Source organism: Acomys minous (assembly GCF_964271855.1).
Source record: "Acomys minous genome assembly, chromosome: 8".
Taxonomy (NCBI): Eukaryota; Metazoa; Chordata; class Mammalia; order Rodentia; family Muridae; genus Acomys; species Acomys minous.
In genome coordinates this window covers 20,469,787-20,484,701 of record NC_140489.1, presented here as the reverse complement: position 1 = coordinate 20,484,701, position 14,915 = coordinate 20,469,787, and the positions used below count along the sequence as shown (strand labels likewise).

The window sequence follows — 14,915 nt, the reverse complement described above, 5'->3', positions numbered from 1 at the left end:
GACAGAGTTTCTCTGTGTAGCCTTGGTTGTCCTGGACTCACTTTGTAGACCAGACTGGCTTCAAACTCACAGCGATCTGCCTGCCTCTGCCTCCCTAGTGCTGGGATTAAAGGTGTGCGCCACCACACTCGGCCAGATATTGTACTTTTAACTCTAGGACTTTGAGTACAAATGAAGGTGTGGCTTATCAACAGGCAGTAAGAAAGACTCAGGTATGGGAGCCGTTCTGGAGATGCTGGACCAGTTTCCTCCTTGAGAAGTATGGAGGAGCTATAAACAGTTTGTAGTTAGACAGTACTTTCTAAAGACTACACTGACTGCAGTGATCAGCAGACTAAGTACAGGGTATCTGCGGTAATGTGGGAAACAAAGATTAAGAACAGATCCAGGGCATTATAAAGAACACAAGGAATACACTTAAGGGAGGCTTATTATTATTTAGAAAAGAGAATTGCTAGGACTTGGATGAATGAAGAGAAAGCCAGAAGTGAAAGAGATCCCAGGTTTCTGATAAGAGCGGTGGAAGGTCAGGTTTTCTTCTGGGGTGACATTGATAAGAGGCATGAGTATACTTGTTTGGCACGTTCGATTTGTGGGGCCTTGGGAACACTGAATAAATTCAGGAGGCATAGGATAGAAGCATCTCCTTCAGGAGAGAGATCTGCAAGTCAGCAGATAGGGTTAAGAGCTCCCGGGCTGTTCTATAGATACAGGGCCAGGAAAGGCGCTTCCCTTAGAATAAATGTGCTCCATGCCCTGCACTGTAATATCACCTTTAACTCTGTCCGTCCATGATGGAATCACAAGTAGGTTTTTTTAAGCTCCATTTTATTGTGTGTATGTGTGAGTGCCTGAATGTATGCTGTATTACCACACACATGCCATGTGCCCTCAGGGGCCAAAGTAAGACATCAGATTCCCTAGACCTGGAGTTACGGTAGTATAACTGTCATGTGGATGCTAGAACCAAACACAGGTCCTTTGCAAGAAGAAAATATGTTCTTAGCCTCTAGGCCATCTGGCCAGTCCCAATATTTTTATAATTATTAAAATTGTTTTACCTCTTAACATTTTGAATATAAAGTAATAATTTTGAGATAAGAATAGTTTATTGAAATTTTTAAATTATATATTTTAATGTACTTTGTGAATCTATTTTTAAAAATCTTTTTTAAATATATATACAGCACTCTGCATGTACTTCTGCAGGCCAGAAGATGGCATAAGGTCACCTTATAGATGGTTGTGAGCCACCATGTGGTTGCTGGGAATTGAACTCAAGACCTCCGGAAGAGCAAGCAGTGCTCCTAACCACTGAGCCATGTCTCCAGCCCCTTTAAATATTTATTTATTTTTTTTATGTATTGAGTGTTCTTCCTGCGTGTACACCTGTAGGCCAGATCACATTACAGATGGTTGTAAGTTACCATGTGGTTGCTGGGAATTGAACTCAAGACCTTTGGAAGAGCAGGCAGCACTCTTAACCACTGAGCCATCTCTCCAGCCCTGTGAATTATTTTTAATAAAATAAAATAAAAATTATTTAATATGTCTATTCATTTTTCCTTTAGTGCCTGTAATCCTGTAACTTGCTTGCCTCCATGATAGTTCATTTGTTCTTTTATACATTTTTATGGTTCTATTTAGAAGCAATAGTAATTTTTAGTTTGTCTACATTTTTAGTAAGCTTTAATGATTAATGTTTTAGACACATCCAAATTGTATAATTACTATAATTATACACTATGCTGAGTGAAAAGATAGTTACAATTAAAAATGCTGGCTTTGGCCTCCTATTGTCTTAGCAGGTTCTGCACAAGAGCTCTTATTTCAGAGCCTGCATCCTCACTGGCTCTCTGGCTGCTTTCCTTCCCTCACGCTGGCTCCTGGGATGTCAGCTTTCAGGGCCTTCCTTCCAAGTGCTTCCTTGCCAGTTGTGGCAGGCCACAGGCACAGCTCACTTTTTGTGCTATAATCCTGGTTAATGTATGTATGGATGTGTCCATATTTCTGAATAGAGGTATGAAACATTTCAAAGCAGTCCAAATAAGAAAAGTCAAAAGCTAGTTACCCCTGTATAAAATATAAATAACTTGGGACTTTTTATAAAATGGGTATTAGATTTTTTACATAATCTGCACCTAGCCTGGTCTTCAGTTGACTTGTTTTTACCCGTTTCAGAATCTTACAGTTGTAAGATCTTGGTTCATCATCTCTTCTGCTATTATCTCTGAGAGAGATTTAGGACTCAGTAGTTCCGTGATTATAAGTTGGGTAGGTGTTCTTAACATGAACTTTGTATAAATCCAAACGACAGAAAGAGTTTATAGCAAATCACATCACATGTTGTCAGCTGATGAAGCAGAGCAGGTAAGCAGACCACCACCAGACCGCTTTTTCCAGAACTTCCCAGTGGCCTGCTTTCCTGGTTAGGTGGCTTACCACTGTGTTACCCATATCCTGTGCAAATACGTATTCAAGATTTTCAATATTTAGAACTGAAGGAAACAATTGTATAATCTTGAAAAGCAGCTCAGTCAGTTAATTTCATACTGCATTCTATTGATTGCCAAGGGGGAGTGGAATCCAAGGTAAAGTTTGAGATGTGAAAATACAGTAAGTCTCTTGCTTTCTATTATCTCAAAATCGATTTGCCAACCCATACCATACAGATAAGAGTATTTCCTTTCTACTGGGCATGGTAGCACACACCTTTAATCCCAGCACTCAGGAGGCAGAGGAAGGTGGATCGCTGTGAGTTGGAGGCCAACCTGGTCTACCAACTGAGTCTAGGACAGGCAAGGCTACACAGAGAAACTCTGTCTCAAAAAGAAAAAAAAATTTTTTTTAAGGAAAGAAAATCCTAGGCTGTATAGAAAGTACACTAGGCTGGCCTCGAACTCACAGCAATCCTTCTGCCTCTGCCTCTGCCTCTGCCTCTGCCTCTGCCTCTGCCTCTGCCTCTGCCTCCCGAGTGCCACCCGACTCTTAATTTTTTTTTCCATTGCTGGGCATTAAACATAGGACCTTGTGTATGCTAGGCAAATTTATTTTTTATTTACGTTCACTAATTATATGCTTGTGTGTATGTGTGTGTGCACACATGTACACACACATTCATGCATGTGCATGCATGTGCATGCATACATGTGAAGGTCAGAAAAAATTCATGGGAATTGGTTCCTTCCTTCTACCCTGTGAGATCCAAGGAACAAACTCGGGTTGTTGGCCTGGAAGCAGTCATTTTTATTTCCTTAGCCATCTCCCTGGCCCCAGCTCTGTAGCTCTGCTCTCAAAGATTCTCTTTGGTATTTCATTTAGCAAAACATCACACTGATAGGAATTTCCCTTTACAGGCAGTCTAATGCCTTATGTACTTCTCCTTTCTCTCGGCTTAGCTTACACCATTCCTGTGTGTATAATTCTTACGGTTATTAAGTAATAGCTCCATAGGATTCAGAAATGTCTTTCCAAAATTCCAAGCTCTCTGTACATCAGCTATAATATGAGCCTAGTTTAGGAGCACTTTTAAAACTGAAAGTAGTAACACGAAGACCCGTGATTTCATGCAGAATAATCATTTTAACTCATCTTGTCTTTATTTTGGGAAAGAAAGGTTAGAAAGGAAATTATGTGCTTAGGGAGTAGTCATGTGGTTTCCTTACTTAGATGCATCAGTTTGTAAGTTAGCTGTCCTGTACATTATCGAGAAAGGAATGAAAGACAATTAAAGATTCCTTGTGCTATAAACAAATTCTAAAATTAGTTTAGAATTCTTAAAACAGATAATATATAATAATAAAGAGCAGATCAGCTTGACTCTGTGGCCTGGCCGTCCCTTTCTTCTAAGAAATAGGGACAAGGCTGGGAAGGTCCCTCAATGGCAGAACTCCTGCCTAGGAGCTCAAGGCCCTGGGGTCCAGCTTCATCAGTGGGAGAAAAATGTACTGACTATACTGCCACGTGGAAGTTAGAGCCATGACACATGTGTAAGTTAGTCCTGAGAATCCCCAGTTACATGTATTTGCAGTGCAACTGCTGACTGTCAAATGTTCTTAGCCCTCAGGGGAACCACAAGACCTGGATCTGTTCATCAAAGAAGTGGCACGATATCCATCATTTTCAAAGTCTACTAGCCCCTTTTCAGATGCACTACAGCTAAATCTGCCTGAATCAAATAAAATCCTCATGACTGGCACCCAGAAGCATCCCAGCACCTCCCCACCCAGCATGGCTTACCCAGGACCTGCACCCAGGAGCCCTTGCCCTGGACATGGCTGTGACAGGAGGCCTAAAAGTGCCTTCCCAAGTGCCCACCGGTTCCAGCTGGTCATTTCCAAGACACCCAGTGGAGATCTGTTAGAAAAGCACTCCGACCTCTTTTCTAACAAGCAATTGCCGTTCACTCCACGCACTTTAAAAACAGAAGCAAAGTCTTTCCTGTCACAGTACCGCTATTACACACCTGCCAAAAGAAGAAAAGATTTTCCAGATCAGCGGATAGAAGCCGAAACCCAAACTGAGTTAAGCAGGTTTGTATGGTGTGTCCAAAGCCGACATCAAAGCCAGCGAGCCAATGGAAGTGATTAATAAGCACTATTTCTTGCTTTGCTGTCCACTTTATATACCAGCCTTGAGAGCTGACTGAGCCTTTTCATTAGAATGCATTGATAGACTTTCCAGTGGGTCTTTAGAAGCAGCACAGAAATTTTTTTAAAAAGCTATTAGATTTGTTAAGTTCTTACAATTTGAGTGCTATGTAAGTTACTGTTGTAAACCTAGTTTCTTGAACTTTTTGTTTGGTTGGTTTTTTTGTGTGTGACAGGGTTTCCTGTATAGCCTTGCTTGTCCTGGACTTGCTTTGTAGACCAGGCTGGCCTTGAACTCACAGTTCTTGAACTTTTGTATGTTTTTAAATCTTGCATTTTCAGAGAAGTCTTACGATATATTATCAGATAGCATTGGTTTTTGTTTGTTTGTTTGTTTTTTGTTTTGTTTGTCTTTTTTTGTTTGTTTGTTTGGGTTTTTTTGGGGGGGGGTTGGTTTTGGTTTTTCAAGACAGGGTTTCTGTGTAACAGCCCTGGCTGTCCTAGACTTGCTTTGTAGACCAGGCTGGCATTGAACTCACAGTGATCTGTCTGCCTCTGCCTTCCAGTGCTGGGATTAAAGGCGTGTGCCCCATGCCCATCCCACATTGATATAAATTTATATCATGTTTACAGTGATAAAACAGTGAGACCCAGAGAGGAAAACAAAAATTTATCCAGTTCCTTGTGTCTCTTCCTTTATAGTAACAGCTGCAGGCATGACTTAGACAGTGGAAAGAACATCTGGAAAATAAGTATGATTTGCCTTGATATGGTTGCTTTCTGTAGTGGATAGTTCATGATAAATATTCAGTAAGTTTTCCAAGAGATTGAAATTTATTTCATAGTAGATTTTAGTTATTCAAAGTGTCAAGACACTGGAAGACTGGTTTTCTGAATGTAGATAAGAGGGGCAATGATATCAAATTAATCTGCATATATTTAATTTTAAAAAGGAATTAGCTCTATAATAGAAATCATCAACTGGAGGAGAAATGAAGAAATCATTGCCAGATTTGGCAGCACAGATACTAAAATTGAAGAGTAACAATATTAGCATGGCTCCTGTGCAAGGATGACACACGAACTGGGGGTGCATTCCATATTTTTCAAGAGTGTGGGAAAGGGACATGTATGGAGGAGGGGTGATGACTGGAAAGGAGGTAGGAGAGGGTGGGGAAAGTAAACAGAATCAGCTGTATATTGTTTTTGAAATTGTCAAAGAACAAGTTTAATCAGTTAAAAAAAGAAACAAAGAAGTTAATTATAAATGTTACAGTCTCATTTCTTTTACCCCATTGTATATTTAACTGAAATCTGCTTTTCAAGCAAGAAATTGAAGCATATGTGAACCAAATCATGTCTATTTCTATTTTCAGATATATAATTAGAAGTTACAGCTGGGTGGTGGTGGTGCACGCCTTTAATCCCAGCACTTAGGAGGCAGAGGCAGGTGGATCTCTGTGAGTTGGAAGCCAGCCTAGTCTACAAAGCAAGTCCAGGACAGCCAAGGTTACACAGAGAAACTGTGTCTTGAAAATACAGAAAGAAATTACATATTTTTATAAAAGTAAATAGATGGATTTCATTGGTATACACTATCATTTTGTTTGACAGTAAAGCTGCTTGTCACTGTGTTCATAAAGGAGTAACAATCATTTCTTTGTAAATATTATTGTAGCTTTAATACTGAATTTGGGACAGCTGAGACAAAGAACTCGACAAATTCAGAAGTGAACATAAAACAGGTACTAGCGTGAGCTCTTTTCATGTTGCTTTTGAGCTACAGCTGCTTTGCTTATGTAGAATGCATCCTGTTGTCTGGACTTGTTAAGTATAATGTAATCAACATGACTGTATGCCTCTGTGCAGATGGTCACTGTGCTCTCTGAATGGCCAGATGGAACCCAGCACATCTAGGAACTCATTTGTTATTAGCACCCAAGTGGTCCACTGGCTGCTTGGCTAGCTGAATAGCTGGGTGGATAAAACATGCTAATGGCATTTTCAAAAGTACAGAGTCTGAGAACAGGCTTGGTAGCATTTGCCTATAATCCCAACACTTGGTAAAAGTATAAGGATCATGAGCTCAAGGCCAGCCTGGACTACATATATAGCCAACTCAGGTCTAGGCTGAGCTATATAGCAAGATTATGTCTCAAAACAACCAAAGGCTGGAACTATATATAGCTCAGTGGTAGAGGAATTGCTTAACAACTACCCCTAACACACACACACACAGTGTTATCAAAGCTACAGAGAAGTTTGATTTTTTTTTTTCTTGAGACAGGGTTTCACTGTGTAGCTGTGGCTGTCTTAGAACTCACTCTGTAGACCAGGCTGCCCTCATACTCACAGAAATCCACCTGCCTCTGTCCCTTGAGTGCTGGGATAAAAGGCATATACCACCACTGTCCAGCAGAAGTTTGAGTTTTCAATGCCTATATATTTTAAAGAATTATACATGACTATATTATTATAAATTATATATCATGTAAGAATTAGTAGATACTATTATTTTACATTTATCTTTACTTTTATAAACTTTATGACATTGTTAGTAGTTTTGACTGCTCAGCAATAATTTATTTTATGTATGATTTTTCAGGCAAACTCACTCATTTTGGGTCATTTCAATCATGTATTATGCTGTAACAATTTTATTATTCATAACATGGTTTACATATTTAACTGTAAAGCCTTTGGCAGAAATCAGCTCTGCGGGCTGGGAATACAGCTTATTTGGTAGAGTACTTGCAAAGCCACTAGTGCTGCATGAACCTGATGTAGTGGTGCTCACTATAAAAGCCAGGTTGACCCACCTCTGCCTCTGCATGTGTCACCGTGCCCAGCACTTACAGGTGGTCATGTGGGCACTGGGAACTGAACTGAACCTGAACTCTGAGCCATTTCTCCAGCCCCAGTGATGCATGCTTGTAATTCAGTACTCAGAAGGTAGAGGCAGAATGATAAGTTCAAGGTCACTCTCAGACAAATGGATTTCAAGGCTATCCTGAGCTACAGAAGACCTATTTGAAAGCAAGAAAAAAAATATAATTTTGTAAATATTAATGCAAATAAAATATTGCCAGTTTTGTGACACATAAGAATTCTGCACCAGGCATAGTAGCACATGCCTTTAATACCAGCACTTAGGAGGCAGAGGCAAGTGGATTGCTGTGAGTTTCAGGCCAGCCTGGTCTACAAAGTGAGTCCAGGACAACCAGAGTGACACAGAGAAACCCTGCTTGAAAAAACTAAAAAAGAAGCTGCAATGTATTTTTGTTGTTGTTAATATTATTCATATGCATTCCTACTGTAGCTTTTTTCTTTCTTTCTTTCTTTCTTTCTTTCTTTCTTTCTTTCTTTCTTTCTTTCTTTTTTCCCAAGACAGGGTTTCTCTGTGTAGCCTTGGCTGTCTTGGAATCACTTAGTAGACCAGGCTGGCCTGGAACTCACTGAAATCCACCTGCCTCTGCCTCCCAAGTGCTGGGATTAAAGGTGTGTGCCACCACGCCTGGCTTGCTTTTGAATTTTTAATAATGGAACTTTTTCCCTCAAATTTACTTAAAAGCTACATTTTCATAGATTTCTATTCTCTCTCTCTCTCTCTCTCTCTCTCTCTCTCTCTCTCTCTCTCTCAATCTCTCTCTCTCTCTCTCTCTCTCTCTCTCTCTCTCTCTCTCTCTCTCTCTCTCTCTCTCTCTCTCTCTCTCCATGTGGGTGTGCACATGTATATGTGTGTGGGGTGATGTCTCCCATCCAAGTACTAACCAGAGCAACCCTGCTTTGCTCTGAGATCAGACAGGATGGGGTGTTTCAGAGCTAGCCAGGTGTAGACTCACACCTTTAATCCCAACACTTGGGAGGCGGAGGCTGAAGCAGGTGATCTCTCTGAGTTCAAGGACAACCTGGTCTACATAGCAAGTTCCAGGACAGTTAAAGCTACATACTCAGACCTTATTGAAATCAGCCTCTCTTGCCAGGTACCCTAGAACTGCCACCCTCTTGCCTCAGTCTCTTCAGAGCTGGATTACATACCTAGACTCCTGCCCCCAGATGTGATTTAGGATTTGCCTTATGATTTCCTAGTGCCATTTAAAGTGTTGTTCACAAACATAAAAATGAAGTCATTTTATCTTTAAATAAACATGGGGAAAATGCTGATTGGGTAAAATATTCCAAATTTTTTGTCTTAATATATCTGGCACTTTTATGTATTCATTTTCATTAAAATTTGTTTTTGTTGCCAGGCAGTGGTGGTGTATGCCTTGAATCCCAGCACTTGGGAGGCAGAGGCAGGCAGATCGCTGTGCGTTCCAGGTCAGCCTGGTCTACAAAGTGAGTCCAGACAGCGAAGGCTACACAGAGAAACCTTGTCTCGAAAAACCGGGAAAAAAATTTTTTTTGGTTTTGGTTTTGGTTTTTTGAGACAGGGTTTCTCTGTGTTGCCCTGGCTCTCCTGGACTCACTTTGTAGACCAGGCTGCCTCGAACTCACAGAGATCTGCCTGCCCCTGCCTCCCAAGTGCTGGGATTAAAGGTGTGCGCCATTACACCCTGCTTGTTGTTTTATTTTTGTACAACATACTTTGGAACAAAATAAAAACTTATTAATTTTATTCCACTTCCAGGCACCTAATTATATGACACATGATACTGAAGACAAAATATCTCTTTTACCCACACAAGGACAAAACTTAGCATGGGACAAGATTAAAGATGGCGCTCTGAAGCAGCCCTCACGAAGGTGAGTGGCAGCTTCACACCTGGATCATACCTTGGGGTGGGTGCTGAGGCAAGAGGATCAGTAGAAGTTTGAGGCCAGCCTAGGTTACAGAGTGAAACCCTGTCTCTATTTGCTTTCCTATGTAATAGACATACAACATTTATCCTTAAGTATTACTTTAATTACATGTTCTAAAAAATTTTAGTATTATACAATTCTATGGCACTGTTAGTCTTACTAAGGAAGTTTCTTTAAAAATGCTCAGTAAAGGTTAGAATCAATTAGTTTTGCTAATGTGCTTCTTTTAACAAAGAAGAAGTGATGCTAGTTTGCAGTAGTTGCTGTCTCTCCTCATTTTAGAGAGGTTTATCTTTTCTGGCGATGACAATAGCCAGCATCTATGGCACCGATAGGACTGAAGAACCTTACCATTTGATAAGCTGAAATCCATGGCGGGGAGACTGGCAAGCTGGCTCAGCAAGTGCAAGCCTGATAAACAGAGTTTGATCCCACAATGGATGGAGAGGACTGACTGCTGAAAGTCATCCTCTGATCTCATGGTACTTGCCTGTACACATGCATACACACATGCACAAACACACACATGTACACACGCACAATAATTATATTAATAAAATTTTCAAAAGACAAAAAATTGTTATGTGGAACATCCCCATGTGCCAGTGTTTAGGCTGCCCTGCTGTTGGGAGATGCTCTCTAAACACTGCAAGTTCCAGCTCTCACCTGCATTTCCGCCGTAAGCCGGTGTGAGGTGAAGGGAGTCTTCACAAGTGTAGAATGAGGACATGGTTTGGAGCTGACCAGAGAACACACAAGACCCTTCAGGGCCCAGCTTTCCCCTCAGGCCTTTGCTAGGAGAGCTTGCCTAAGGCCACAGATAGGCAGAGGACTAACTCCCTATCCTTGAAACTCTTGCCCAACCGCACATATTAGTACATGTGCACACATGCGTGTATGCATGTACCCAGAGAATTAAATCATGATAGGAAAGTGCACAGGTAGAAACTCCAAAGCATGTCAGTCCTAGTGTAGAATATCAACCATGGAGTATTTTATACCAGCCTTTTTTGTTATTAAAATAGTTTGCCTTTCTCTTTTTTCTAGGACACACTGTGAGCTCTCCACACAGTTTTCTTCAGACAGTAAAGTCTACTCAGAGTAAGATCATGTTGACCTCTTCATGCTGTAGTGGGAGGCAGAGTCAAGACCAGGGGAAACATCAGATAAATTATGATTGGCACTCATATCTGCACCCAGCTTTGGGATGTCAGTCGATTAATTCGTGCTGATGGAGGAATTGTTGAGCATTTTATTTTTGGTGGAAATGTGTCCCTAGGCTGGCAACATCTACTAATAATTTCTAGTCAGTGTGTAAGACTCTTGCTCTTTTTTTTTTGTTTGTTTGTTTGTTTTGTTTTTTTTTTTTTGGTTTTGGTTTTTCGAGACAGGGTTTCTCAATGTAGCCTTGACTATCCTAGACTGGCTTTGTAGACCAGGCTGACCTCGAACTCACATTGATCCACCTTCCTCTGCTCCCGAGTGCTGGGATTAAAGGCGTGTACCACCACACCTGACACTCTTGCTTATTTTTATAAATTGCAATGGTAAAGACACCGCAGGGTGTGATTTGGAGCTCAGGGGCCTCTTCCGTGCTTTGTGACTACATCACGTCCTTGCAGGCTCTATCTGACACTGTTGGTATCAAAGGTTATGTGACAGTTTTTTGTTTGGTTTGGCTTGGTTTGGTTTGATTTTGATTTCTCAAGACAGAGTTCTTGGTATAACCTTGGCTGTCTTGGAATTCACTCTGTAGACCAGGCTGGACTGGAACTCACATCAATCCACCTGTCTCTGCCTCCCCAGTGCTGGGATTAAAGGCGTGTGCAACCACACCCAGCAATCCTGGTTGTTGTTAAGCAAGTTACGTGGATTGGTTTTAAAACGTGCTTGTTTACATTTGTTTATTCATTGGTTGAGTCACTACTTGCCATTTGCCATTATTTAATGAGTTTAGCTAATGAGAATCAATTATAATAATATCCTAACTTATAATAGGTACTGAAATGTAGACATGAAATGTGTTTAATTTTAAAAATTACTGCTACATTTTCATCTAAATATGCCTATTTAAAATTCCTTTTTCTTTTATAAGGATTTTGAGGGAAAAAGTCTTTCTGTTCAGAAATTTTTGCAACTTGAGCACAAAATGCTGAACAGGACTTGATAATAAGCATCACACCCGCTCCTGCTTCCCCGGAGGCATCTTAGTCTTTTTGCTGTTATGAACGTTCCATAAAGATGAACTTTTGCTCCATAGGGTGATAGTTTCTCACTTTTACTACTTTCCTGTTTGAAGATGAGAAGAACATAAGCTGGCTTTACAATATTCCCTGTCCCTGTGGGCAGCAGTCACTGTAATGGTGGAGCTGCGTGTTCCCACCTGGGCTCTCATGCCATGCGACACCTCTGATGTTCTCTCTGTGTTTCCCTGCAGTGAAGAAGAGCTGCTGTACCTGAATTTCATGGAAAATGTGACAGATGAAATCTTGAAACTTGGTTTATTTTCCAACAGGTTAGAGATTTTTTTTAATGTGTATGGTAATTCAGCTGTACTTATCTTTCACACCATGATTTTTTAAAGTTGTTTATAATGTTGTAAAAAGTTATACTGCTTTTTATATCATGTTTTTATAATTGATAGTAAATTATAAGGACTTTCATACTCCACAGAAAACAATTGAGTTTTTTCATTTAAATATTGTATGTTGGTTTAATCAGATTATATAATGAACTGAATTTTTGCTATCTGTGTGGAAATCTTCCATAATTCCACTGCTATCAGAAACTTGTAATGGGAATCAAAGAATTTTCAAATTTTTATTGTGTGTGTGTGTGTGTGTTTACATGCCGCATCACAGAGAAAACCACTCATCTCTAAACCACTTCCCAGTCTCTGTCAGCTTCTACATTATATAACTATTTTACATTGAGTGGATTATCCGACTTTAAGATGTTAATACTTTTCTCTATCATTTGCAGATTCTTAGAACGACTGTTTGAGCGACATATAAAACAAAACAAACATCATTTGGAGGAGGTTTGTCTCTCTTTAGAATTGAACGTTTATCTATATTCCAAAATGAATGCCTTTAAAACAGGCACTTTCTCATGTGCTTTTTGTGAGGGAAAGGGGTGCAGGGTTGTGAAAGCCTTACTCCTCTGAGACCAGCAGCGCTGCAGACAGAGTGGTTCAGTTTTACTAATAACTAATGTGATGATCCTCAGAATTCCGAATTTTTTTTTCCTTAATCCTAGGGGAAGATGCGCTACCTGCTGCATAAGCTGAAGGTTGACTTAGGCTGTATATCTGAGGAAGAGCCAGCAAAGCAAAACAATTTCAGAATGTTGAATCAACTTGATTTTCAAAAGGCTCTGATTTCCAAACACACTGAACTTAGAAGAAGTGATAAAGACTCAGTGACTCAGCAAGAGCGTCAGCAGTACCAGGAGGCCCTGGACATGCTGTCATCTGTGCCGCCAGATGAGAACAAGCTGTTCTCTTTCCCCGGTGAATTTGTCATGCCCATCCATAAACCCAAGTGTTCAGAAGGCGTTATAATCCAACAGGTCAGTGATGAAACAGATCTTGAAGCTTCAACCTGGGATGAAAACAATCCAAGTGTTTCTGACAGTGTAATAGACCAGGAAACCTCTGTGAATGTCATTGAAGGTGACAGTGACTTTGAAAAGGTTGAGACTTCCAGGGAGCTCTGTTGTCTTAGCACATCACTGTGCCCATCTGCTCAGTTCCCCAGCACCAAAGGTGGCAGTAATCATGACAAAGAATTATCGACTCTAAAAATCATGGAAATGAGCATTGAAGACTAACCTTTGGGTCTTCATTAATAAATACTCCGTGTGGCCAGTAACTCGATATTCTTTTTTTTTCTTTTTACATATAAAGATTTTTTATTTTAAATGCTATATAATAAATTACCATAAACTTAGTGTCTTTAAACACCACATATTTATTATTAATCCCATAATTTATGGTTCAAAAAGTGAAACACCTAGAGTGACAGGGCCTCTAAAGCTACAGCCCAGGTGGTATTGAGGGCTGGGAGTTCATCGGGAGGCTGGGCAAAGGGAGACTCTACCTCTGCTTCAGTTGCATGCAGAATTGTTTTTCTTCACCTTAGATCTGAGAGTGTCATTTGTTTTTGGCTGGCTGGGGAGCAGATGGCAGCTTGCCATCTCCTGCCACGTGCACTCTCCCTAAGCAGGTCACAGCATGACTGCTTGCTCTTTGCATGTGAAGAAGAACCATAGAGACTACTACTTGGTTAGAAGCAGGCAAGCCACAGGCCTCTTGCGCATTTAAGTAGTGAGGGGATGATACACAAGAGTGCAAATGCAAGGCGTGGGGACCACCACTTCAAAAGCTGTTTTTCAGAGGAACATATTTGACCCAACATAGTGACCTTATGGGCACTAAGAAATGGTTTATAATCTGGAAAGATCTTAAAACATTACTTTTGTTTTGTTTGGGGGTTTTTTTGTTTGGTTGGGTTTTCAAGACAGAGTTTCTTCTCTGTGTAGCCTTGGCTGTCCTAGACTCACTTTGTAGACCAGGCTGACCTCGAACTCACAGCGATCCACCTGCCTCTGCCTCCCAAGTGCTGGGATTAAAAACGTGTACCACCATGCCTGACATAAAATTATATTTTATAATGTACAGAGGCCTGGAAGATTGAGTTTAAGACCAGTTGGTCTTAGCCAGGTGTGGTGGCGTATGCCTGTAATCCCAGCACTCAGGAGGCAGAGGCAGGCAGATTGCTGTGAGTTCGAGGCCAGCCTAGTCTACAAAGTGAGTCCAGGACAGCCAAGGGTAACACAGAGAGACCTTGTCTCGAAAAAACCAAAACCAAAACCAAAAAAAGACCAGTTGGTCTTGTAGTAGAAACTGTTTCAAAGAAAAAACAGAAACCATAAAAGAGACTAGCTTCTAATTTTGCATTTTCAACTATTTACAATAATATGATTGGCTATTGAGCCACTGTAATGTGCTAAGTTTTCTGTCTAGATACTGTTGAGGAAGAAAGGTGAAACACTATTAATAACCCAAGTATTCTAGCAGTGACTTCCAGTGAGCCTGGTTTTTGTTATTGTTATTGGTTGGTTGTTTTATCATCCCTCAGTTAAAATAGTGTTGCTGGTGCTGCAGGAGACAGGGCAGTGGATGTTGATGGTTTGAAGATGACATGATCACCCGGGAGGAACCAGCAGTGCTGAGGCAGAGTCCACTACTCCAATGTCTGCTGTCCCATAATGCAGCCCTCCCTCAGCCTCTGGAAATCTCAGCTTTTGAGACAGGGTCTCCTGTAACCCAGGCTTGTCTGAAATTTGCTGTGTAGCAGAGGATGATCTTGAACTTCTGACCCTCACGCCTCTATCTCCCCAGTGGTGGTATTAAAGGCATATGCTCAGTTTTGTAAGGGGTTCGAGTATTGAACCTGGGGCTTTGTGCATTCTACCAGCTGAAGCACACCTCTAGCACCTTTCTACGCAGTGCCTTGATGC

The 14,915-nt window shown here is 40.8% G+C and overlaps 1 protein-coding gene across 6 annotated transcripts in view; it reads left to right on the top strand.

Annotated features, from left to right (window-relative positions):
• Window positions 1–13,264, top strand: part of SPATA7 (spermatogenesis associated 7) — a 39,009-nt gene extending 25,745 nt beyond the window's left edge. For 5 of the 6 annotated variants that reach the window (XM_084792979.1, XM_084792977.1, XM_084792975.1 and 2 more), the window contains 7 exons: window positions 4,060–4,532; window positions 6,268–6,334; window positions 9,220–9,335; window positions 10,440–10,493; window positions 11,830–11,907; window positions 12,375–12,432; window positions 12,651–13,264. In XM_084792979.1, the coding sequence (XP_084649105.1) occupies window positions 4,060–4,532; window positions 6,268–6,334; window positions 9,220–9,335; window positions 10,440–10,493; window positions 11,830–11,907; window positions 12,375–12,432; window positions 12,651–13,223 (1,419 nt within the window). In that variant the 3' untranslated portion in view covers window positions 13,224–13,264. The remainder of the gene's footprint in view (window positions 1–4,059; window positions 4,533–6,267; window positions 6,335–9,219; window positions 9,336–10,439; window positions 10,494–11,829; window positions 11,908–12,374; window positions 12,433–12,650) is intronic. The other variant, XM_084792976.1, reaches the window with a different exon arrangement.
• The last annotated feature ends 1,651 nt before the right edge of the window (window positions 13,265–14,915 follow it).